Source organism: Phodopus roborovskii, unplaced genomic scaffold (genome assembly GCF_943737965.1).
Source record: "Phodopus roborovskii unplaced genomic scaffold, PHOROB, whole genome shotgun sequence".
In the NCBI taxonomy this organism is placed as follows: Eukaryota; Metazoa; Chordata; class Mammalia; order Rodentia; family Cricetidae; genus Phodopus; species Phodopus roborovskii.
In genome coordinates this window covers 33456056-33482500 of record NW_026126433.1, presented here as the reverse complement: position 1 = coordinate 33482500, position 26445 = coordinate 33456056, and the positions used below count along the sequence as shown (strand labels likewise).

The window sequence follows — 26445 nt, the reverse complement described above, 5'->3', positions numbered from 1 at the left end:
CATTATCTGGCTAAGGTATAAATGAGAAAAAAAAATCCATAGACATTCCATAAGGGAAAAAAACTCCACATGTTTGAGCAATTATAGCTATACTTCATGGGTTTTTCTTTTCTTTCTTTCTTTCTCTTTTTTCTTTCTTTTTTCTTTTTCTTTTCTTTTTTTTTTTTTTTGTTGTTGTTTTTCAAAATAGGGTTTCTCTACGTAGCCCTGGCTGTCCTGGAACTTGCTCTGTAGACCAGGCTGGCCTCAAACTCACAGAGATCCTCCTGCATCTGCCTCCTGAGTGCTGGGATTAAAGGCGTGCACCACCACCACCCAGAGTATTTTTAAACTTGTGCTCCAGAACTATTTTTTTTTAAATGAACACATTGTCTCAAATATCAATCTCAGTCTCAAACTCTACAGTGTTATAGCTATTGATATAACTTGAACTCCAGCCTCAGTGGATGTCTTGTTTAGGCACTTTTCAGTCACTCACTCATATGTCCATTGTTCAGCAAATATTTATTCACTGCTCCTGAATCCCAATGTACTAAATGCTGAATAATCACAGTAAAGCAATATGTGCATTCTCTATTCTCCAGGAACTTTAAATGTATTGGAAGTTCAGGCAGGAAAGTATTGGGAAGTGACAAATAAGAACAAAATGATCAGGGGATCTCAATTGCATTCCTTTCTCTCTGGGTCAATAAGACTTAGTCTAACCTATCATGTTCACATACAACAATTTCCAGTCTGCTCATCTGTGTCCTGACTCTCACTGACATCCTCTAAACAAGCATATTATTACACCCTAGTAGAGTCCTCCCCCTTTAAGTCTAAAATCTTGATATCACCTCCCATATTTAATAACTCTTTTAAATACTAAAAATACATCTCCATAGGGTGTGTGTGTGTGTGTGTGTGTGTGTGTGTGTGTGTGTGTGTGTGAAACTCCTTGGCAAAGGGATGCTATTGTTTAGTACTAATCCCGACACTAAAGAACTGAATAATAATTCATAGGAAAAATCTCCAACTCTCCATCCTACCAACAACACACACATACATACACACACACCCACACAAACCCCCACATACATACATGTAAAATGTGGGGGTGGAAAGAGATCACAGTAGTTGAGAATGCATACCATTATCCCATAGGACCCAGATTTTTGTTCGCAATGTCCACATCAGGTAGTAGCTCACAACTGAAGTAGCTTCAGCTCTAAGAAATCCAATGCCACCTTCTGGCTTCTGTAAACAACTATATTCATGTACACACACACACACACACACACACACACACACTTACTTTAAAACAATACAACCTAAAAGACAAACTGAAAAAACTGTGGGCTACAGTCACTATTGACTAATAAATACCCTTCCTATATGATAAGACCAATGGCTATCACACTTCCTTACTTCTGGGTTATTTTTCCAATTTATTCAGTTGTCAGATACTCACTATTGGATGTTAAGTGTCCCAGGCACTGCAGGAATACTGAGATTAGTAAAACAGCCCATTTCTAATCAGTAAAGATGAGCAATGAGCCTAATTAGAATTCAGTGAAATGACTGACCACATTGGCATTGAAGAAGCTATCTCAGGAAGAGGAAAGTAGGTCAGAGAAGGCCTACTTCATGGAGAAGTATCGAGAAAGATAACAAAAAGTCATTGAGAACAAAACTATGTGTAACATCATGCTAAGCACTGCATAACATAACTATGACCTCTGGCCCCCCCATCAAAACTGGCACAAGTTCAAGACTTGGGACGTAAGCTGAAAGGAATACAGATGGCCATCGCAAACATGGAAGAATATATTAACAGAAATTTTTTTTCATAGTCATAGAAAGAACATTACTTTTTCCCAGTGGAGAATTGCCAAGTCATTCGATGTCACAGAAGCCTTTCTTCAAAAGGGCTTGATCACTGAACAGCTAGCATTGATTATGCTTATTCCTCTGCCAATAAGTAGCTCTATGCATCCTTTTAAAAATCCAGCCACTGATGAATCATAAAACTAGTATAGGACATTAAATTGGAATGTACTGTTCTTTCTTAGCCAGTTTTCAGGTATAGGAGGAAAAAGTAGGCTCTCCATGACTTCATGCTAAAGTGGTCAATAGTCTCACTATTAAATCAGTAAGAGGTTCAGAGGTCTCACCACTAAGTCAATAATGTCCCTTCTGTCTGGTTTTCCCTTGGCTTCGAGTTTTATCTTATAGCTTATGATTTTTGTTTTTGTGTTACTTAACTAAGAAATGACAGTACCAGCCCTAACCACCAGCAAACAGGGTGTTATTTTGAGGTACTCCATCATTGTTTTCTTCAGCTTTTCCAACTGTTGGGCTTCAAGCCAATCTGATCATCATAGTGTTTCCAGTTCAGAAACATGACTACAATTCTAAAAAGGGTCTTTTGAAAAAAAAAATCTCAACTGGGAAGATTAGTCAAAAAAATTTCCATTTGGATCATGTGTTGAATTAATGTGTTGAGTTAATAAAAAACAATTCCCAAGGTATCTGCATATATAGAACACAGAGAGAAAGCTCACTAACAGAGTTGTGACATAGTTCAAGAAATAAATAATGTGACTTGGTAATGTTGAACATCTCAAGTGCAATAACATTTAATCACGTGGATGGCTTTCAGAAACACTATGGCCAACCAGATAGTGGCCAAAACTATTACAAGTCTTGATGAACCCTGTAAGAGTCAAAATAGAGCTGTCACTCAATGCATCTTAAATGGGTACTCACATCTAGCCTGTTCATAACCACTGCAGAAAACTCAAAAAGCCTTGATTTCTGATTTTCTATGGTCTGCGATTAGAAGCAAAATACAGAACAATTGGGGAAAGCAACCGCTAAAAGCAGTGAGAAGTGGTAACCAACATCCTGGCAGAGACAAAGATTCAAAACCATTCTTGATACTAGATACACCTCATTAACTCCTCAATTAGGCATACCTCAGCACAGTTCACCATCCCAATGCCATAATTCCTTAATGCAGTTCTTCATGTTGGAAAATAAAATTATTTTTGTTGCTACTTCACAACTGTAATTTTGTTACTGTTATAAATCATGATGTAAATATTTTTGGAGATATCGAGGTTTGCCAAAGGGGCTGTGACCCACAGGTTGAGAACCAATAACCACTGTGTGTAACTATCAGATCTTTGCAGGATGTTTCACGGTGGCTTTCAAATTATTCCATATTTGTGTTAATATTGGGAGAAACCTCTTTGGTTTTAATAAAGATTTGCATATTTAAAATATACAATTTCCATTGAAAATTAGGATACCTGGATGACTCAAAGGTGACAGTCTTAGAATCAGTGCAGACTATGACCACACCTACAGACATGAATTGCATGTGCATGTGCATGATGGCTCTTTGTCAATGTCCTGAAGAACAATTTTGCTGTTATACCTGTTTCTTGACCTGTCTCTCTCTCTTTTTCTAGCCGGAGGCCACCCCCATCGCCAACTCGCCCCACTATAATCCGTCCACTAGAATCCTCACTGTTAGACTAAACGAAGTGTCTGGCATGGCAATTAATCACTAATGATTTATGCAAAAGCAACATATTATGTAACCTTTGCAGTCAACCATGAGTAGTCGCATGTATGAACATCCATAGGCAAGTAGCCAGTTTTACTAATGTATTCACCACCCATCTTCATTGCTCATGGTATGCCAGACCTTTGGGGTTTGACTGGAAAACTGCTAACCTATAGAGAGACTTAATATGTTGTACTGACCAAGGTAGTTTTGTAGAGCAGTCCTATACTTTGGTACCATTTGTTTGCCCAACACATATTGGAAGAGTTTTCTAAGGTGTCTACAAAGCAACTTAGAACAATTCTTAACAGAGGTAAGAGTGAGCTTAGAACCACACAAGCTTCTCCCCACACTCTGTTTAGGACAGCAGAAATTCTGTTGTCTGATATTAATGCCACCACCTATTCCATAATTACCTATTTTTTTTCCCTTCTTTATTTCATATGACTTCTAGGAAGCCAGGCTTTAAAATTAGGATCCCTTAAAACAGAAGCTTTTCAGGGGCATGAAGCAGTCAGCAAAGGGAGAGTTTACAGTGTTTGATCTGGGGAGTGTCTCCCAGCGTGCTTTGCTTCTTGCTAAAAGCACAAACAACAATGGAGTAAAGCCTGGGTTTTTTTGGTAATAACCAAAAAAAAAAAAAAAAAAAAAAAAAAAAAAATCAATCAATAGATTGGGCTGCTTTCAGAGTTTAAGGAAGAAGCAAAAATACCACCATTCTACAAGTGTCTGGGGGAAATATAATCTATTTATTATCTTGCATATTTACCTCTTTGTAGGCTCTGATGAAGGAAGGCTGACACTGAAAATGTTTAATTTTACAGTTGATTTTTTTTTGGCATGTGTAACTAACTCCATTTAGTTATTATGATTATTATTTGGGCTGGAGCAAAGTTAAATGTGTGTAAATACATGATTCCTATGGTTTACATATGAATTATTATGTAAGAATCCCTTTAAAACAACTTTAATGTCTCTACTCACTCCAGACTTTCTTAAATCTTGCAATGTAATGAATGACACAATTGCATTGAAGGTGCATTCCCTGGTATGGAAACTCAGAGTACCATGGTTTAAAAGCACAGCACACATGTTTACAGATGCCCTGCTCCAGCTTGCACCTGAAAATACCTTTGCAATATTGAGCTGCAAAACAGTCAAATTTACAAGAGCAGTCTAGCCTAGAGGTTAATAGTTCAGCCTTAAGGCTAAGTTTTGAACTACCTACAGCCAGATGATTAACGTGTAGGAAACAGCTAGAAACCCCTGGGAATTCTGTCTGCTAACTGCTCCCAGACAGCAGATTGAGCATTCACTGTTCCATGGAGTCCCGTGACATTATTCCATATTCACAGAAGTAGATCAGGTTTTACTAACAGCAGTGTCTCGCTTTGAAGGAAGCAAACATGATTTGTATGTGAACCTTCACTTTAATTTCCTGTGCAGACCTCCCTAAGGTATGATGTAAAAACTTTTAACCATTATGTAAAAAAAAAAAAAATCCAAGTTAAATGACACTGCCTTGAACTTATTCTAATGGGCTATATCCCACTTATATTGGCAAAAATTAGAGATGAGATATATACAAAGGGGGGTATTTTCAACCTTTAAGTGACATAGAATATCACCACTCTTCGCTTCTCATTTTTTCACATTGGGAAAAAAATACATGAACAGAACTCACATACAAGATGCACACTGTCTTTGAAAACCATGTCTCAACTAAATGGAAAAACATCAAGCTAACCTTCAAAATCAAACAAGTAATGGATGGTGGGGTCCTCTCATGAAACTCCCTCCTCTTAGGATCCCCTTTGCTTCTTCCTTTGACTTCTCTGAAATAGGCAGCTAACAAATTAGATGCATCAGGGTTTGGCTTTGTACTTACTGTGGTTTTGCATCTTGCTGTATTTCAAAAATGTCCTGTTAGAGGAAAATATTGCAGAAAACCACTGGTGTGTTCTCAGATCAGCACAAACCAATGTCAAGGAAAATTGGGGATTTGTCTCTCCAAGTTTCTTCCCACTGATCTTAGACAGTCATAAACAATGGCGCTTGTCGTCTTTGGCTTTTGCTTCTTGATCACAGATGCCCTGTCCCAAACGTTTCCATTTGTCTGGGCAGTTTTGTTCTCTAGTTGCCGTGTTATATCTGGTGGCACCCAGAAACCCCCACTTCACTCCAGAATTTCAGCAATGACATTCCAGGGTATGCTGCAGTTTTAAGGGTTTGTACCCTGCTCACAGGAGACGGCAATGTGAGTGGACCCTGACGTTCTAGAATGTGCACAGTTTGTGGAGCAGCATGCACATCAGGCCTTACGATGAGAATGTAAGCTAGAAGGGCCTTCCATTTCCCATTCCATTTCTAATCTCTTGTGCAACCTCCAGATAAGACGATTCAGATGTCAGCACAATAGATGTAGCTCTACCTTGTCTAGCATAACACTAATACTAATAATAAACCCAGTGTTTTTAGGATTTGAAGAAAAACATGTACTTGTTTGATAAGTAAATCCAGTTTTACTGTCACATGCTAATAAGTTTTACATGCGTGTTGGCTAACTGGAATAACCACTTACTCAGTTGTGGATGGAATATGAAACAGTATTGATTTAGAACAAATACATTCCCAAAACTCTTCTACTAAGAAACCTTCTTGAATATTGCTTTTAGATGTGTTTTATAGCATAGAGGAGCAGTACGGTTCATTTATTGACAATTTCACTGCTTGTGCAGATACATGCTCATTCTATCCAAAAGCATAAGAAAACAATTCCTGTGATATAAGCATTCTGAATTTAGAATTAAGTAGCCACATAGATTAATTTGTGATTTTTAGACTGTAGCCATAACTCTAAAATATGAAATGGGACCTGATACCAGTATTGTGACAAGTGTTGATGTTTTCTGTGTATTCATTTTCTCTGCATGTCTCTAAGAATACACTATATACATAGTAAACATGTATTTTGTGTCCTTTTTTTGAGTAAGTAGGGTCAGAAACACTTGCTAAAATGCCATTAAGCATGAATGTGATAAATATGTGCATTATATATGTATATGTATGAGTATAAATATCAGTGTAAACCTGTGCTCAGTATGTAAGAATATGAATATATTTTAATTGTGCTAATATATGATATATGTTGGGAAGATCTGCCATAACCTGTTATTACAGTAGTTCATAACATACATGAGACACACAAGATTTTTCTAACTCATACTGTATATACTCTGAGGGGCACAAAGCTTGTAATAACCAGGATGAGGTAGAGTGATGATAACCAGGACAAGGTAATGTCTACAGTCATCAGTACTGAAACCCACAGCACTGATACCCAAAAGGCATTACCCCTTGGTGATACTCTGATAAAAAGTATAAGATTTGGGAGCTTTTCTCTAAGGTCCCTAGTTAGAACTGTGTTATTTGAGGATTGTTGAATTGACTCTAAGAAGCTAAGTTGATCTGTATGGTCATTTGTTCTCTATAGTAAATTATGAAAGAATACAGAAAGTTGGCAACATAATGAAAAGAATGGATAGTTCTGAGCAGAATTGTAAATCATGCAGGGGACAGGTTACTTAATTCCTTGGAGGTATGTTATCTACTCTTTCAGGTAAACCTTTTGCATTTGGCCAGACTGTGTAGGATGGAGAATAAAGCATAAACAGATCTCCAAGCTGTCTTAATTCAGTGAGAGATTATTGTGTCTAAGACCCAAGCCTTGAGTTTTGCACAGTTTCACCTAGGACGACTGTCTTTGAATGAAGTTCCTGTGAATGAAGCCAATTTTAGAGAAAGCATGGATAGTTCATCGGATCATTTAGTCTTTTCTAAAGAACTCAATCTATCTTCTAGATAATAGGTCACCTGTCTAGCTGATATGTTTAAATTACGTGGTGCTCTGTATGTGATACTTTAACAATATTTTTGAAACATATATATATATGTATATATATATATGATGTATTGTTAGTTGTGTATATATAAATACATGTAAGAATATTTGTGTGTGTGAGAACAAGAGACGGGAACCTCAGAGAGCCTCCTGTTTAAGATCTGTTAGTACTGGTATACTGGTGAGACTTCTCATTCCACTGGTCAAGGGCTTCACATGTGGCTCAGCTCAAGGCATTCGTTTCCTTATTGCCTTTACCATTAAATTCCCTAAACTTGATTCATAATATTTTCAAAAATCACTCCACTGTCTTCTGACTGCTGCCAATCTGTGGAAATAATTTCTCAGAAACCCTGCCACTATTACCGTGTGTGTTCGATTCCATATGTGCTGCTTTTATTTCATGGGCTTGTGTACGTGTGTTCTCTTCTCCCCCTGTTCAGAGCCAAATTTCTCTTTTGCTTTTCTATGAATGATGACACAAAGAAGTCAAATCCTGTCTTCTCTGTTTATTCCTTAATTAACATGAGCCAAAATACTTTCCACTGTCCTTTTTGGCACTTTTGGGATTTCTTAATGCTGGATTAATATGGAGTCTGTGAATGAGATTTTTGAAGCAAATTCCTAAAGCCTGTATCATCCTTGAAGGTCATGTACCTATTGTGAAAATGTGAAACTGTATTTCGAACCTGAAATAAATTATTACATTTGAAGGAATCCCTAATTCCTCATTCTTGTATACATTTGAGTCTGTGCATTTCAGTTAACACCTGAGAGTAAATTCTTATTGCCCCTCTGCTCAGATTTGTCCAACATTACTAAAGTGGAGAGTGATAGTGTTTTGCATTTTTGTACTTAAGTTACAAGAAAAAGATTTTTTAAGAGAAAAATAGGTAAATAAAAGGGAGGAGGCAGAAGGAGGCACTTCCTGCTAACTTGAAATAGGTTGTAGGATTCTATCCTCAGACAGCTGAATGGTATGAACTTGGCCAAGAAGTGATGTGACAGTTTGCCCCTGGAGAAGAAGTATTTGTGGGAAAACCCAGGAAGTGGGAGGAAGGATAGTCTATTTACATGTTAGATTACAGAAGACAAACACTGAGCACTTGACCCATACACGTTACCTGCTCACTGGGCACAAAGGAGGAAATGTACCTGCAATGTGTCCATTAATAAGAAATATAAGTGCTCAGGAGGTAAAACAATCCTTTCCCTAATTGTGTTTCCAGATAGTAAACACCGTCATTGAATTTTGACGATAGCTCCCTAACCACACATGGTTCTAGACTGTGCCATCAAAATGCAGACACTAGACAGGATAAAAAGAGAGAAATATTGGTTTAGTTTTCCATGCATGGCCAGGGTATATAATTATGGGGAAAAAGTTGGACAGATTGCTCTTTTTAGCTGCAATTTCCTTCTCTATACATTTCCCACAAGTGGAGAATTCATACATTCAAAGGAAGCAGCCTACTGGGAGATATCATAGATAAGAATCAGGCTGTTCACTTGCGTTTTGTTTTAATCACATGATTTTAATGTATGGTGATGATATTCAGAATAATTTCTAAATAAAATCACACACACACACAAGAAAAACCCAAAGGACAATGTTGTCACTCTTTGGCAACTTTCCATTTGTTTTTGAAACAGTTCTGCCATCAGTGTCTGCTTGATTTCTTCTCAAGATTCCTGTCTTTCTGCCACAGTCTTTGAATTGCACTTTGAGAAATGCATCTGACACCTGGTTTCACAAGACTCAACCTAACTTCACCCACACTGTTCTACCAACTCTTAATGCTGTCACATTTTTATTGGTGTTTTTCATACTGTGGTGACATAGTAATTAAAATACATGAAAGATATATTGACTAAAATTACTGACTTCATTCAAAACCTTCCAAAGTACATTGCCTGATTATAATGAGCTCACACGCAGAGACCTAAAGTCATTTTATCTTATAAAGGCTATAATTTAAATACCTTTTACTGAAAGAAAAATAAAATTACACCCCTCACATCCTTAAAGAGAATGAGAATCTCTGAGTGCTAGTGTCCACAAGCTTCCCAGACCTCTCTGATTATAAAAGTTTCATTCATGTAATATCCCACAGAACTAGTGCTCTAAGTTACCTGCTTTAGGAAACATCACTTTGGAGGCATTAGGCAAGAAGGAAAGCCCTTGTATGTGATCATTATTTGAGACCAAACTGACACCAACAAAAAGTTGTGGGACAAGTTCAAGTGTAAAAACAAGATGAAGTCCCAGCTCAGGACAGGCATCTGGAAGCACCAGTGGCTTTGTGACCACAGTATCTGAGCTCCCCGGAAGAAGATTCCAAAAGAGCAGGGACATGAAAACAGAAGAGGCGTGCACAGGCAGGGATTCTTACCAAACCTTGGGTGAGACCTTGTTGTTTCCTACCTTACTTTCTTTTCTTCCCTTTCCAAAACAACAGCAATAACAGAAAAAAAAAAAAAAAAAAAAAAAAAAAGAAAGAAAGAAAAGAAAAAAAAAGAAAAGAAAAAACCTGCTTTGGATAATTTCATTATATTTGTGAGGTTATTGTGAATGAAGAGAGTCAGAGCCAGGTTCATTTTGAACCTCACCAGAGAAGAACAGAAGATACCCTATTCCTGTTATCTTTCTACCTTCACTTTCCCATGCTTCAGGCTCAGCCCCCTGCTGTGGGATGGTAAGTTACCTAAACAATGGGCAAAGCAAGCCAAGCAGCCATGTTCGGTGAAATTTCACAGAAGAGAGAAAGCCTAGAAAGAAAATCTTCTAAGAAGTCATTCCACAGCAAGGGCACCAACAGAGGGATAGAGCTGAGAGGGTGTAATCCGTTTTTACTAATAATTCTTAATTTTTCATCTTTTTCTTTGTGGTTGGAAAAACTTATCCATAAAGTTATTTTTCTGAACATTTAAGAAAATATAACCTGAATGTATAATCTTGACTACATTATCTGTGTCTGTGAATACTTGAGGTATGAAATTTGTTAACTCACAATGCAAGTACTTTTGTAGTTTTTAAACATGTGTAAAGCCCACATATGTTCAGCACTTGCCTTCAAGCACTCTATAAATATAGAATTCTGACAAGGGAATAGCAAAAAAAAAAAAAAAAAAAAAAAAAAAACCAAACTGTCAAAGGCTCACAGTAGAATTAGCTGATCCACTGAGTGCTTTTACCACCAATGGTGCTTTTCTGGCAACAACAGGATACAGGATGAGTGAAGATGAGAAGAAAGGAGCTGTCTGAGGGAATGTCACCATGGTGTTTGAGGCAAACTTTCTTGCTGTCAGTGAAATATATTTTAGGACATAATATGTCTGATCCTGTTTCTGAACTGGAACACCAAACTAGCTCCCATGGGAAGGTGTTTTTGGCATATGCTGGCAGAATGTCCCTTCAGCACTGTGGACTTGCTGTTTGGTTTAATGGCTCACCTCCCCACCATGCTGAGGTAATTAAAGTGTTCTAAAGCCCCTTCAGAACTCAAAAAGAGTTTCTGTTTGCTAGGCAGGTGATAAATCTCATTCTGCCTGACAGAAATGTAATTACACTTTCTTCATGAAAACACCAGGGATACCATTACCAGGATCTCTCAAAGCCCAAGGCTTGCATACCCCCCACAGTTGAAAGGTTAGGGACCAAGAACAAGTTTTCCATCATTTAAATAGATGGGAGACCTCCTTAGCGTGGCCAGATTAAATTGGACAGGAGAAAAATTGGTCTAGGACTTTGGGAAAGGTAACCACGGCTCAAGAAAAAGCCAGTCAGTGTGTTCCCATTAACATCTCACAGAAGATTTTAAAAAGAGAAAAGGAAGAGTTTGGGTTTTGCTTTTTGTAGATCTAATTGTCTTCACAAGAAGGAAGTGAGTATGTTGCTGGACATTTGGCCAAGTAGCTCAAGGTGAAGTCGCACAGAGAGGAGGGCTTGAGATGGTCTCACAGTGCCATGAGAGTCAGTTCTCAGTGAGGGGGTAAGAAAGAGGGAATTAAAGTGCAGACATCTACTGGAATCCCTCCAGAAGCCTTTCTTTGCCCCCCCCCCCTGTCTGTCTGCTACGATGTTGTCCCTTGCGGCATGGAGGTTACTGTATCCTCTGGAGATGGGAAGTCACCTCCAATTCCAGAGGCTGGTGTCAGGCAGCAGCACAACTCTGAACCCTGACTCCACAGTTTACGACAAACAAGCCAAGCTAGGGATCCGGAAACACATCCAGAAAACCAGAGTCTGTGTACCCTGGTCTTGCTTCCCAATAAATCAGGATTTTTAGTGCTCCTTGCTCTAAGACAGGGAATTCCTACAAATCCTGGGCCCACCCTGACCGGCTGTTTTTCCTAGACTTGATCCTAAGCTGCCATACTACACAACTATTCACCTCAGATTCTTAGTTACAAATTCATGACTGTAAATTAGCTCCTGAGGTTTTCTGTGTTGAGATGATGTTGCTCATCTGATCTTGATAACCTTTTATTTCCTCACCTTCAAAAATATTTCACTGGTCACAAGATAATGTGAGGGCTAAGATTAGTAAATGGAAATTTCCATCAACAGAATTCTATAGCAATCCCTTCCCCTGCCTGTGGAGAATGCACATCATTCATTTAAGTCTTTGGAAAGAATTTGGGGTCAAAAAAAATTTGGGTTAGAAATCAAATATGCAAATATAAAAGGTATCTTTAATATTTATCCTAATTCACCTAAATTTGATTACAAGTATTTACAATTCCAATGGTGCAACATGGTAACATTTTTGAATGGGTGCCAATGCCTTAGCATGCTGCTGGTATCCTGGGAGACTCCTCATCGCTGCTAACTTTGCCATGTGGTCTACTTTCATTTTCCGTGCATGTCTGCCTAGTCTTTTGCTTTATTTGGGGGGTTTTGTTTGTTTGAATTAGACTTTTGTGGGATATTTTTGCATGTTATTATTTGTATTTATTTTATAATTTAAACATTGTCTTCCTCTACATCTGTGTTTTTTTCTTTTATTATCTTGTTTTGTTTTTACTAGGAGACCCCCTCCTGCAGTTCCAGGCCGACCATCCTAAACCCATCCTCCCCACCCCTGTCATTCAGTCATTCATCTCGTTTTGTTTCCAACAACATGTCTACCCATGGTATTAAAAAAACTTTTGTTTGCACTATGTCACATGTATATAGAAACTTTTATTTTTGATCTGTCTTTAATTAAAAAATAAATTTTATTCTATATAAGACATTACATATGTTCATTTCTTTTCCTTTAGAAAAAAAATTAAAATAATTTAAGCTAATGCTGGGTAAGGTGAAATGCATTTATCTAGCCTTTCCTTTTTTCCCTTTTCTTTTTTAAGAAGGGTAAATAGATTTTGTGGTGAACTGTGTGTAGGTGGGGATACAAACAGGAGGGATGGCAGGAAAGAGTACTAGGAGAAAAGACTGGAACTGGGAGTGGGGGTATGGGAGAGTATTATAGAAACCCAGTGTAGTGAAAACTCCCTGGAATCTATGGGAGTGATCCTTAGTAACATCTTCTAGCAATGGGGGACACAGAGCCCTAATTAGCCATCTTCTGTAACCAGACAAGGCTCCTAGCTGTAGGACTGGGAAATCAACACAGCCACAAAGCCTTCAAATTTAATCTGTACTGCCTAAAAGGCATGCTAGGGAAATGGTGGCACAGAACTTGTAGGAATGTCCAACCCATGACTGGTACAACTTGTGGCCCACACCATTAGAGGGAGCCCACATCTAACACTGCCCGAATGACCAGGAACTACGTCCAGGTCAGCCCAGAGACCCAAGATAGAACCAAATATGACTGACCCCCCCCCCAAAAGGAAGTCAATGACAAGAGTCATGATTCCTAATGACACTCTGCTATACTCATAGATTAGTGCCTAGCCCAATTGTCATCAGAGAGGCTTCACCCAGCAACTGATAGAAACAGATGCAGAGACCCACAGATGAACATTTGGCTGAGCTTGGGAAACCCACAGAAGAGGGGGAGGGAGGGTTATAGGAGCCAGAGGGGTTGAGGAGAAGATATCATGAGAACAGAGTTCACGGAATCAACTAAGCAGAGCTCATAGAGGCTCACAAAGACTGAAGCAACAATCATGGAACCTGTGTGGGTCAGAGCTAGATCCTCTGCATATACATTATGGTTATGTAGCTTGGTGTTCTTGTGGGATTCTCAACAATGGGGGAGGGGATCTCTCACTCTTATCTGTGCTTTGAACCCTTGTCCTCCTACTGAGTTGCCTCATCCAGCGTTGATTTGAGGGTTTGTGCCCAGTTTTATTTTATCTTGGTAGACCATATTCAGTGGTTATCCCTGGGAGGGGCCTACCTTTTGTTTGTTTTGTGTTTTGGTTTCTGGGTTTTTTTTGGGGGGTGGAGGAGGAGATGATCTGGGTAAGAGGGGAGTTAGGGGAAGAGACTAATAGGAATGGAGGGAGGGGAAACTTCAAGAAAATAAAATTAAAGGTAAGTAAGTAAGTAAGTAAATAGTATTTTTGAGATGGTTTCATGAACTCCTTATCCTCTGTCTACTCACCCAAGTGCTTGGGTTAGCAGCATGTGCCATCACACATACCTCCTCAGAAATGTATAGTTTGGTATATTGAAGAGCTGAATGGGAAAGAAAATTACATTAGACCACTGTAATTTAAGATACTATTCAGCAGAGAATGATAGTGTATTGAATTGAAAAAATAATCTAATGAATAGAAATTTCTTTCAAAACAATAAAAAAAAGGAATGAACATCTAGGAGTCTAGAAAGGACATAGGATCCTCAATCCTTTTGTTCTGCCTTCAGAAATAGTATCAATAGTTATTACTGCACCAAAACATTTTACTATTGTTTTTCTAAAGCTATTATAGAAGAATAAAAGATGTTAATATTGCATGTGTTACATTCATTTCTACTGTGGAATATTTGTTTAATGATGTAAAAATGAGTCACATTCTTTTATGTTGCATTTGTTTAGCTCTGTGAATCTGTGTTACTTTGCCTGCCTAAAACACCTGATTGGTCTAACAAAGAGCGGAAGGGATGATAGCTAGACAGGAGAAAGGACAGATGGGACTGACAGGCAGAATAAAGAGAAGGAGAAAAAGAGAAAAGAGGTGAGTGAGAAAATTAGGGTGCCTGCCAGGGGCCGGCCTCACAGCCACACAGCTGCACAGCAGACACAGAAGAAGAAGAAAAGATGTATAGAAATAGAAAAAGGTAAAAGCCCAGAGGCAAAAGGTAGGTGGGATAATTTAAGAAAAGCTAGATAATTATGAGATTAGGGAGAAACCTGGTGCTAGAGAAATTCTCAAGAATCCACACAGATGACCCCAGCTAAGACTGCTAGCAATGATGAAGAGGATGTCTGAACAGGCCTTCCCCCTTGAATCAGATTAGTGACTACCCTGATTGTCATCATACCTACATCCAGTAACTGATAGAAGCAGATGCAGTCACCCACAGCCAAGCACTGGGCTGAGCTCCTGGAGTTCAATTGAAGAGAGGGAGGAGGGATCATATGAATGGGGGGAAGGGATCAAGAATGATGGGAAAAAAATCACAGAGACAGCTGGCTGGAGCTAGTGTGAGCTCATGGACTATGGACTGACAGCTGGGGAAATTGCATGGGACTAAACTAGACCCTCTGAATGTGGGTGATAATTACATGACTTGATCTGTTGTGGGAGGAGCGGGCTGTTAGTAGCATCAGGACCAATCCCAGGGGCATGGTCTCTATGGAGCCCATTCCCCATGGTAGAATACCTTGTTCAGCCTTGATTCATGGGGGAAGGGCTTGTGTTTGCTTCAGCTTGGTATGCCAGACTTTGTTGACTCCCCTAGGAAAGCTTTACCCACTGTGAGGACTGGATGGGGGCAGTGGGAAGGGAAGAGGTGGAGGCCAGGAGAAGGTGGAGGGAAGGGGAACTGAGGTTGGTATATAAAACAAAAAGTAAATTTTTGAAAATAAAGTATGAAAAAAAAATTAAGAAATGAAAAAAAAAAGGGCTGGCTAAAAATAAGCCAAGCTAAGGCCAGGCATTCATAAGTAAGAATAAGTCTCTGTGTGGTTATTTGGGAGCTGGGTGGTGGGTCCCTAAAGAGTCAAAGACCAAAGAGTAAAAGCAACAAACTACAATTACAGAAGAAACCGTGGGTCTGAAACACATATTTGACAAATCATAATGTTTAAAGAAAAACCCAATCGTTTAAAATTCTTGTGCAATAAAGCATGGAGAGGTTGCCACCTCAACAAGATTCTTGAGATGTCAGTGAAGTACCAAAGTCAGTAGAAACTTCAGGGCTGAGAAAACTTTATAATGCATCGATCCTTAAATAATACCAATATTGAAATTTTAGGCTTTGAATTTTTTTAACTACCCCCCAAATTTATACAAATAGAATGCTTACTTTTAAGGTAATGTAGTACATTCTGCCAATTGTATGGCAGCTTTGCCAAGGGCTTTTAATTGATTTGTGATTTTCTGTGTTGAAGATGTGCATGGCCTGAATTTGAATTGAAGAGCAGCTAGCCCTTCTCGGATGAAAACGCCTCATCTCGTTGAAAATAGAGTACTACACATCAGGAGAGCAAATCGTTCTCTGGGACTCTGTGTTCCATTTGCTTCGCTAGAATCCCATTTACATTTGACCTGGGGGGAATCCTGGCAAAGGCAGGAGGCATGAGGAAAAGTTCTGGGCAGGACCTCCTTATTCTAAAAGAAGACCCCCCTCATTAAAACCATTTTCTTTGGACCACGAGAACCACTTAAATCATTTTTAAGAATTAAATTCTCCACTCAAAAATGCAAGCCAGCTTCTCAGGTTTCTAGTAGCAAGTCCTGTGTCACCTCCCTTTTTGCTGCATCCAATGTTCAATAATGAACAGGGTTACTGGCAACAAGGTTCAAAGACTCTAAGGCAAGGCCTTCAACTGGTTCTCCTGTAACCCAAGGCAACTGAGCTGATGTGAAATGACCCACACTGTGTAGCTTTTGCCTTTACCTCAGTCCTCATTTGATAGTGTTTTTATGTTTGTATGTGTGTGTGTGCTCACATATGTTATGCTAGTGAGCATCTGTTTATGAACTCACAGAGGCCAGAGGACTTCCCAATATTCTTCTCTATCAATTTCTACCCTATTCCTTTGAATTTGGTCAGCAAGGCCCAAAGATCCCCCGTCTCTGCTCTACACAGCACTGAGAGTACAGGCAAGCTTGTGGCCCCACTTGGCTTTTTACTTGGCTGCTGAGATATGACCCCATGTCATCATGTCCCTGCAGCAGATACTGTTATACACTGAGCCATCTTTCCAGCCCCTTGAATTTTAAAGCAACATTTTTTTTTCTAGATAGAGCCATACATTAGTAGACACAATATTCCCTGATTATTTTATACCCCTTTGCCAAGCAAATTGAGGCTGTCAGAGCAAGGGTTTTCCTCCAATTGGCATTTTTTTTCACTTTGTCTAAAACTTACATACAGACTTAGTTTTCCCTACTCCTTCACAATTTGGATATTTACAATTTGAATTGACCCAATGAATGAGCTGGGAATGACTTTAAGTCATCTGAGCTGAATAAAAGTGTGTTCCCTCTCATTTTACAGACAGGGGGAGCAAGAAGGAATCTGGGGAGGCAGGAGAAAAGCATGGATTAGAAGTAAATGCTGTGAGGATGCACTGGCACGTGTTTACTGTACATGGTTCTTATTTCGTTCATAATACTCTCCTTCAACCATCCACTAGGTCTCTGTCTCTACCTATACATACATCTTCCATGTGTGACAGAGTAGGAAAGGAACTACTTCTTCAAGGCTGGCCATAACTCAGGATGGTCAAGAGGAGTTAATACTTCTTTTGAAAGCTAGTCCTTGTATGGACACCCCTTTCTTTATGTGTCAGTTGTCTCTGGGATTCATAATAACATCATGGTCAGCAGGAGCAGTAATGGAATCAAAGCAGCTTGCGAAATAACCAAATCAGCAGTTAGCACATATTGTTATGATAAAAGGCTTGGTCATGTTTCTAGGGAAAACCATTAATGACCCAAGTGCTGATACAGCTAGCTGAGATCTCAAGAGCATTAATCCACTGGCTCCAGCTGTGACCTAATGTTCCAGAAAGTACCAATTGTGACTCCTGACAAAGAGACAATGGAATTCATGTCAGCCAATCAAAACCCAAACTTTTCATTCCTAATAGAATACATGCTGCAAGATTCTAAGTCATTCAAGTGTTGGAAAGAAAGGAAGCATGTTGTTATGGAAATTATGGAGGGGTCTCCCACCTGCTTTGGTGCCTATTTGAGAGGTCCTGCTGCAGCTTTCTCTTGACAGCACACAGAGAGGCCATTTTTCTGCAGTTCACAGCTCAAAAAAAAAAAAAAAAAAAAAAAAACCTGAGAACACCTAAGAGATGGAAAAAAGAGAGCTAAAGGTAGGAGAAATTAAGACATCCAATAGTTTTTAGAGCTTCATCACTAAATAAATGTATGTCAATCATGGGTACCTTGTATGCAAATGAGGGAAGTATTTCAGTCCAAGCTCAAGTGACTCCATTTGCTTTGGGCCTGAGTTGAGGCAAAACAGCATAGTGTGTATATACTGTTGATAGTATGCAGGTTCTTCATAAGATACACTTCTTCAACTAACTTTTTGTCCCACCCTTCATCTCCCAATATGGAGGCAAGGAAGCAAAGAAGGGACAGGTAACGACATGCATCTCTCTCTCCATGGCATGCCACTACTCCCTCACCTTCTACTCCTCACCACCTTCTACTAAAGTCATAAAACTTTGACTCTATCAAGGAATTGATCTATTGATTAGCTCAATAGAAGGAGCCAACTACTTCTTCAAATCCCAGCTGACATCCACACTAGATCCCCACATGAGCCTGTGGGCACACTTCATGTTCAAACCACAGCAAAGATGACAAAGAAAGCATTGCTATTCATGTACAAACAAGGACATTTTAATGAGTGTGATAGACTTCAAGGTTCCTTATTCCATGGCTTGAAAAAGCAACATTATGCTTGCCACACGTATCTTATAGCTCAACAAATAAGTCTGATACAGTTAATTTTAGGAAGCGAATATTGAATTATTTCATCCAATTTCCTGAGAGTCTCAGATAAACATGCTTAACTATAAATCCATTCTTAAAGGGAAACACCCAGAAAGTTGCAGACATGATGATTACACTTCACATCCTCACAATCCACGTAATAGATCCAGTAATTCCAATGCTAAGGAAGCAGAAACAGGAATATCCCTGGGGCTTGCTGGTCAGTCTACCTAACCTGTGAGCTCCAGATCAGTGGAAAACTTGCCTTAAAAGAAGATGAGAAGGATTGATGGAAAAAAAAAAAACCTTGAGATTTGGCTTCCACATGCACACACAGAACATACACACATGCATACACACACACACAAGAAGGCTAAAACCAAAATCAATTCTGTGCTCTCCATATTCTGTATAGAGTCTGTATCTGAGTAAATCACATTGAACTTAGACCACTACGTCATAAATGTGCCCCCTACCCTTTGAAGGGCACGGCCAGCTGCCTCCACATCATAGAATACACCTGTTGTTTCCAATACTGTTGTTGCTTAATTCTGCCCATCACTATTACATTTCAATATTGTCAACACCTCCAGGTCAAATGCTAAGGCAATCAACAGGTGGCCGGCTACTGGTGGATAAAGACTACACACTACCACTTCCATATTGTTTTTAATTTTACTTCATGGTACTTTATATCAGATCCAATTTTCAGCCTGTTAACATCAATGAAACTCATGACTATGTTAATCATGAACAAATGCAACAAAGTCTTCATCGTGCCCCAGAAGGTGAAGACGGTCACCAAGAAGACACCCAGAGGGGTCTGCCTGTGCACATTTTAAAAAGTACCATTTTGAACTGCCGTACACTATTGAAACCCAGTCTTTCCGGCTCTTTGGCACTGTATTTTCTCCTCCTGAGTGAATGCTGCAGAAAGCAACAGGAGAAGTTTGAGCCAAAAGACAGTTTCTTCTGTCTGCCCTTTTCTCTTTTAAACACAAAAAGTATTCTCAGCTATGTACACAAAGGCTGCCCGGGGCCTTAAGGATCTGTTTATTTGGTAATTTTAAAAAGAGTGGGAGGCCCACAGAGTTCTCACTTACCAGAGTCCAAATGTGACTTGGGCCCAGCACGAGGCCACAGGCCATCCCGGGGTGGTGAGCAGCTAGCCAGCAAGCTTGGGAAACCAGAAGCAGCTTTTAAGTGGCCCCAAGAGACCATGTCTTTGTCAGCACTGAGGAAATCAGTACCAGTGTGGGCAACACAAACCTCAGGGCAGAAAACCTCAGGCTGCTCCCGGATGCCCTGGGAAGCAAGGTACCAACCGATTTTCCGAGCCTCTTCCTTTCTTACCTCTCCCCATTGTGGAATGAGAGAGAGGAGCTAGGCCTGAGGGGTTGTACGCATGTGAAGCAGTTGGGAAACAGCTGCTTCATAGCTCTAGCTTTTGGCAATCCTGTTTCACACACAAATGCACCTGGGAGAAATGTGGTGCTCTCATTTGTTTGGGAACTACAGCTGTTTCCCAAGGTAAACCAACATTGATGGCACCTGAGAGTAGAGGGCTGAAAAAGCAGCTGAAAGTATTGACCTGGCCTAAGCAGACCCCAGCAGACCTTCTGTTGCTTCTAACATGCCTCTCCCTGCTGCTCAGCTTGCCTGTGCCCTCCCAGAGGTAGCAGGAATGTGTTCCCTCTGGTCCCATAGTCCAAGGTTCTTCATCAAGCCTTGGCTCTCAGCTACTCTGATTCCTTGCCAGAATCTGTTTCTACAACCTTTGAAAAACACTGCCTGCTGTTGAAATGTTCATAGTTCTTAGGAAGTCTGTGTGATTATTCCCAAAGGGCTCTAGTCAAAATATACATCACCCAGAAAAGGAGCCCATGAATCCTATTAGTGAACCATGATAGTATCTCCCTACCCTAAGGTCAAACCTGCTTCGATATGAAGAGAAGGCTGCAGAAATCCAGCATACTACATTGAACTCACTGATATTTGTATCATTTACCTTTATCCCAGTCGATGTCAGCCATCTCAGAACCCCTAAGCACCCAGATCCACCCTGCACTATAACCTCCATATGCTTCTGTATGGTCCTTGTCCTCTTCTCCCAGGAATCTCAAGTTTTTAAAATTGTTACACTATGCCCAAATGCCTAACTCACTGCCCAGACTATAAAATCCACAGTATGTGCAGCCTGCTCTCCAGGGCATGTCATTGATTAATTTACCACTCTGGATAAAACCAAGACTCTACCTATCCTGGTTTGCACCACATAACAGAACATGACCTGGAAAATATAATCAAATATATAAAGGGGAAACTAGCTTTATTTTAAGTTCATCACCACCATACTCAAGGGAACTGTCTTATTGTCCTATTGCTGTGACAAAACACCACGGCCAAAACAGCTTATAAAAGAATATCAAATTGGGAGCTTTCTTACAGTTTCTGAGGATTAGACCATGATCATCATGGAGGGATGCATGGTGGCGGGCCAGCAGGTAAGGCTTGGTGCAGTAGCTGAAGGAGTCACAAGCAGATGAGGAGGGGAAGGGAAGACTGAGCCGGCTTTTGAAAGCCCACCCCCTGTGACACACCTCCAATATGGGCGTACTTCCTAATCCTAAAAAGTCCACCAATTGGGACCAAGCATTCAAATATATGAGCCTATGGGGGCTATGCTCATTGAAACCACTGCAGAAGCCCTAAGTATTACAGGATAACCAGTAAAACTTCTCTCACGGTTCCCCCTACCCCGCTGTCCCAGTGTACTCTGTTCCTTCACACTTAGCCCCTCATTCTCATCCTATTCCTCCCTCCATTCTCTCTAGAAAACTGAAGGAGTCAGAAAAGAATTTCCAAAGAATTTCCTCACCTCGTCTTCCACTCCCGAACACCTGTGCCCAAGCACCCTACCTACCTGCCCACTTGTAACCATAGCTCAACTCTCTTCCCATCTGTCATCCGTTTTCGAATCAGGCCCCATCTCCTCTCACCTACTCAGGAATACTACTCAGGTCCCCCTCAGGTAGCCACGCCTCACAGCATTGTTTTGTTTTTCTAACATCTCCTTCCTTTTCTATACTAGTCCTTGGCTGTCTCTTAGAAGCAAAACTTCCAAGAAACTTTGCTGCTACAATTTCTCTATTTTCAAGCCCAATCCAAATAGGTTGTTCATCCACCCGCCAAAGTCTTACTCTTTTCAAAGATATGACTCCCTCCCATGTGGGTCCAATGGCGTAACCTTAGTCCTTAGACTCTGACTAATCACAGCTGCTCACCCTTTCCAACTGCAGTCACTTTTGCCCTTGATTTCTAGGACACACAGCCCTCTTCATTTTTCTCTTGCCTCCATTTCACATCACATATCACCTTCTATTTATCTCCATTATCTGTCTCCTCCTGCTAAACTGTAGTAGGCTAAGAATCTTTAAGTATTTTAATTGAGAGATATACCCGAGGCACATATAATATGTGTCATATAGTAAGTACACAAAAGTATTGGTTGACTGTCAAATTTCTAAGACAAATGTCATAAAATACATAAAATACCAATAGTATAAAGTGCATAGAGAAAATCTTGGTAGGCATTAAATATCTTATTAATATTGGAGGGAGAGAATATAGGGTACAGGGGACGATGAGGGTTTTGAAGTATTCAAAGCATCTATCTGCTAGTCAGCCTTTAGTCCTTGAAGCAATTCAGCTGCCAGAATAGCAGAGCATTGACCTAACGTATCAACATAGGCTTAGACAATTTCCTGCTTACTCACTCTGATTCTTGGTCTCCTAACTCGTAAAATGGAAATGACTTCCCTTGCAGAACTGTTATGAGAATAAAATAATGTATACACAAAGTGCAAAGCATAGTGACTGGGACACAATACACCATGGTGTGCTCTAAGGTGTAGTATTATTATTAATTTAATCAAGCTCCCGTTTACTATTTGCTTCCTGAGTTTATGAAGACCTCAGACCTTATTTCATGATTCACAAGTCAGTACGAATTCCAATCCGCAAACGCTACTGCAAAAAGGAACAACTTGTAACTTCCACAAGAGGGCACTGTGCCCCAGGCTTGCTTCATGCAATTCCAAGATTTGAAATACTACATAATTGTGTAACTGATGCCCTCTGCTGACTTTTTTATTTCTTGTCCTTGGGCTTTTTTTTTTTGGCTTGGGAGATATAAATGATAGCCTTGTGTTCATCCTCATGTATGCTCAGCATGAATGTTTAAGCACAGAGCTGCCCAAAAATTTTCTGAGAAATTCACAGTACTTAGGTGCCGGTACAGCAAAGCATACAAATGTGCTTAACACCGGGAGCCATCATGTTGCTGCACACATACATATGTCTTCTAGCTCCCTGCTTGGCATAAGTCAGCTACAGCACAGCACAAAATTAGTAGTTTGTTTGTTTTGGTTTGGTTTTTGGCCTCCCCTGAAGTTCTACTCCTCTTTGATCCTCTCCACCCCAATTTCAATGCCTGACACCTGTCTTCCATGGCTGGAGGGCAGAGGGGGGAATCCCTTCCATGAGCAAGCTGAAAGAGAAAGGAATTGTCTTGACTCAGTTTCAGAGGGTGCAGCCCCATGGCTGATTGGCTCTTGTGCCTGTGGTGTAGAAGCATACCATGGCAGGAGCCCATGGAGAAGCAAAGCTGCTTATCTTGAGTCACTGAGATGCAGAGAGGGTCAGGTCCAACATCCTGAGCAAGGCATACTCTTAGAAAGACTCCACCTCCCTCCCTGCCTCCAGTCCCTGAAGGGTCTAGCACCTCCCAGTAGGATCACACACTTAGCACATGAGCCTTTGACTGACAGATAAGATCCAAACTATACCAGCTCCTTTTGAGCCTCCCCCTCCTCCCCTCCCTGCTCCCACATGCACCACCCCCTCTAGCTTTCCTTGTACTTAGACCAAATGACAAGAAGTGGTGATCGGAGAGAGGAGGGAAATGGTAGAAGAGCCTGTGGCTTTTTATACGAACAAGTATTTGACAGGTTGAGATAAAATTACAATACTACTGAACTCCTTCCCCTGTTGCGCCTCCCTGAAACACTATTTACTTTAGAAATCTCCATCATTAATATACTGTCCCAACCCTTTTAGTGTGGTTTAAGCTGAGGCTAGCTAGAGTACTGGATTTAAGGGATGAACTGTGTTCCTAGCAACTGCCATACTAAGTCAAATGAATCATTTCCTAGGCTTGAATTCCCATCAGCCACCAGCCAATGAGCGTGCCACAGGCTAGTCTTATCATCCTAATAGCAACAGCTAAGGGCTGAGGTGTTCTAAGGGTTAAAAACAAAACAAAGCATGATGTTTTGTTTCATTCTCCCTAAACCTTTTTAGGGTTCATTTATATTGCTGGCCTGTGAGATTTTTCTTAGAGAAAATGCAGAAATTTGGTAAAAATATATTTTCATTTGGCACAAACACACACTGATGCAACTTCAGTGTTTACTCTAAGTCATGATCTAGTGAACAAACTGATAGTTGCTTTTACTCTCTGATTTTTTTTTTTCAAGTTTGAGGAATGCTTGGAATTTCTCTACTAGTGAACTACATAGTCCTACTCTGAATAATGTTATAGGCCTTGGTCACGTTCCCTTTGAGTCTTCCTCCTGGGCTGAATTCTAGTGTCTAATCCATTTTGCAAAAGGGTCCCTCCTGTCCCTTTGATTTCTATCATTTGGGTTATTCAGTTTGTCATTCTGTCACCTGTTTTGAATTCCATGATTGCCCACTTGTGGGGCAACTAGAGTGAGAAAAAAATTCCAAACCCAAAAGCATGCTGTTCTATTTGTCTCGGTATCCATGTAAACTATGCTTAGAATTTTGAGCCAGTATGCTCTGGGTGCAGCATATGGAGCTCATCCTCTGCCTGGATATATCATCTCAAGAACCCCAAATGTAACTTCTCCCATTGTTATATCCTGCTCCGTGCCCTGGTTAGTTCGTGGCAGAGTTAACAGACACACAAGTCTACTCCTGCTAGAGTATTTGCACTTACCCTGTCTTCTTACCTCCTCTTCCTCTTTCTCTCTATGTGAAGTTAACAAATTCCTTAAAAAACACTAAATACACTTATTCCCATGCCTGTTGCCATACTCTCCATCTAGACCCTCACCTTTCTCCAGTATTGCCACAAGCACTCTCCATGCTCAGCCACACTAGTTAAGCCTCAAAAACTACTGCTTGTTTTTAGACTTCACTTATATATAACGTTTCCTAATACTTCCATACAGTATCTTAGCATATATCTTTTTGAAAGTCCCTGAGTTTGCCACTGACTACAAGATACTGTAATACAAAGTCATCTGCTCTCTGTCAATTATAATCCATTTTGTCGTGTGCTTCTACCCGCCACCAGGATTCATTAGGTCCCTTTGGAACACATAGTGCTACCCACTCTGGATTCTGCTCATGGTACTGTCTTAGTTGGAGTTTCTAGTGCTGTGAAGAGACGCCATGACCATGGCAACTCTTATAAAGGAAAACATTTTATTGACATGGCAGCTTACAGTTTCAGAGGTTCAGTCCATTATCATCATGGCAGGGAGCACAGCAGCATGCAGGCAGACATGGGGCTGGAGAAGTAGCTGAGAATCCCACATCTTGTAGGCAACAGGAAGTTGGCCGGGACACTGGGCATAGGAAACCCCAAAACCTGTCCCAACTATGACACAGTTCCTCCAACAAGGTCATATCCACTCCAGCAAAGCCATACTTCCTAATAGTGCCACTCCCTGTGAGATTATGAGGACCAATTACATTCAAACCTCCACAGGTACCCTTCTCCCATTAGTACCCAAGCAGTTTCTGTTACAGCTTCCCCCTCAAATTCAAGTGCATCCCAAAACTCCCCATCCCCCATCACCTCCACACTGACCTAGGACCACAAATATGAGTAACATTTGAGTACTGGATGACTCCAAATAAAACACATACACACACACACAACACAAAGAGCTGGAAACAGCAGTCACATTCATTCACCCGACCATTCTTAAAAGTGGTTCAGTCTTTTGAAGCATTCTGTTCACTGTCATGAGTTTCTAAGGTTGGCAACTGGAAACCTATTCAAATAAGTCAAGGTATTAAAACATGAAAAAGAGACACAGATCTTTTTAATTTTTTTTTTTTTTTTTTTTTTTTTTTTTTGCTATATCCATCTGCCATCCAATGATGTGGACTATAGAAAAATTTGTACCACTTTCAAGGCACAAAATGTGCAATCCATCTCAGTGGATGGATGCTTTGGGTTTCCACAGGGCAGTTTCTGCATCCTTTTGTCCAGATAAGTGATCTTGGGGGACAATTACCCACTTTTTTATAATGAGACAATAAGCATCAGAAAAAGAATGAGATCACAGCTGCAGATATTAATTCAAAATCCTATTCAAGACATTTATGAAAAAATCAGAAAAATAAAAAGCATTACTTCACAGTACACTACTCTCTTGCTAGTTCTAATTTGAAATGACTTACAATAACCAGAGGACAGTACAAACATGTACCTTCGCGGCTGGAAGCAACCACTCAGGGAAGTACCTGATTCATTTTGTGCCATTGACCTCTTCAAATTTTCCTACCTTCCAATCATTATGACACACCCAGTGTCCCTTATCCACTTAAGATCAGAGAATTTTTGGACTTTTCTTTCCTCAGATTCTGAAATGATAGCTTGAGAGTGGAACCCATCCAAATACAAAATTCACTTATTTTATATACACCTTATACACAGTATGAAGGCAATTTTATATTTCTCAAATAATTTTATACATGAAGCTTTCATGTTCAATGCATAATGTATAGATTGTGGGCTTTTCCCAGGGCATAACATTGATGTTCAAAGCCTTTCAGATTTGGGAACATTTTCAGTTTCTGAATTTTGCATTTG

General features: G+C 40.1%; 1 protein-coding gene across 3 annotated transcripts in view; it reads left to right on the top strand.

Annotated features, from left to right (window-relative positions):
• Window positions 1-12619, top strand: part of Dnm3 (dynamin 3) — a 480062-nt gene extending 467443 nt beyond the window's left edge. Inside the window, exon 21 of one of the 3 annotated variants that reach the window (XM_051186097.1) lies at window positions 12485-12619. In XM_051186097.1, coding sequence (XP_051042054.1) covers window positions 12485-12521 — 37 coding nt within the window. In that variant the 3' untranslated portion in view covers window positions 12522-12619. Of the gene's footprint in view, window positions 1-3455; window positions 3958-12484 lie in introns of those variants that run through there. The other 2 variants (XM_051186093.1, XM_051186095.1) reach the window with 2 other exon arrangements.
• Window positions 12620-26445: the final 13826 nt, after the last annotated feature.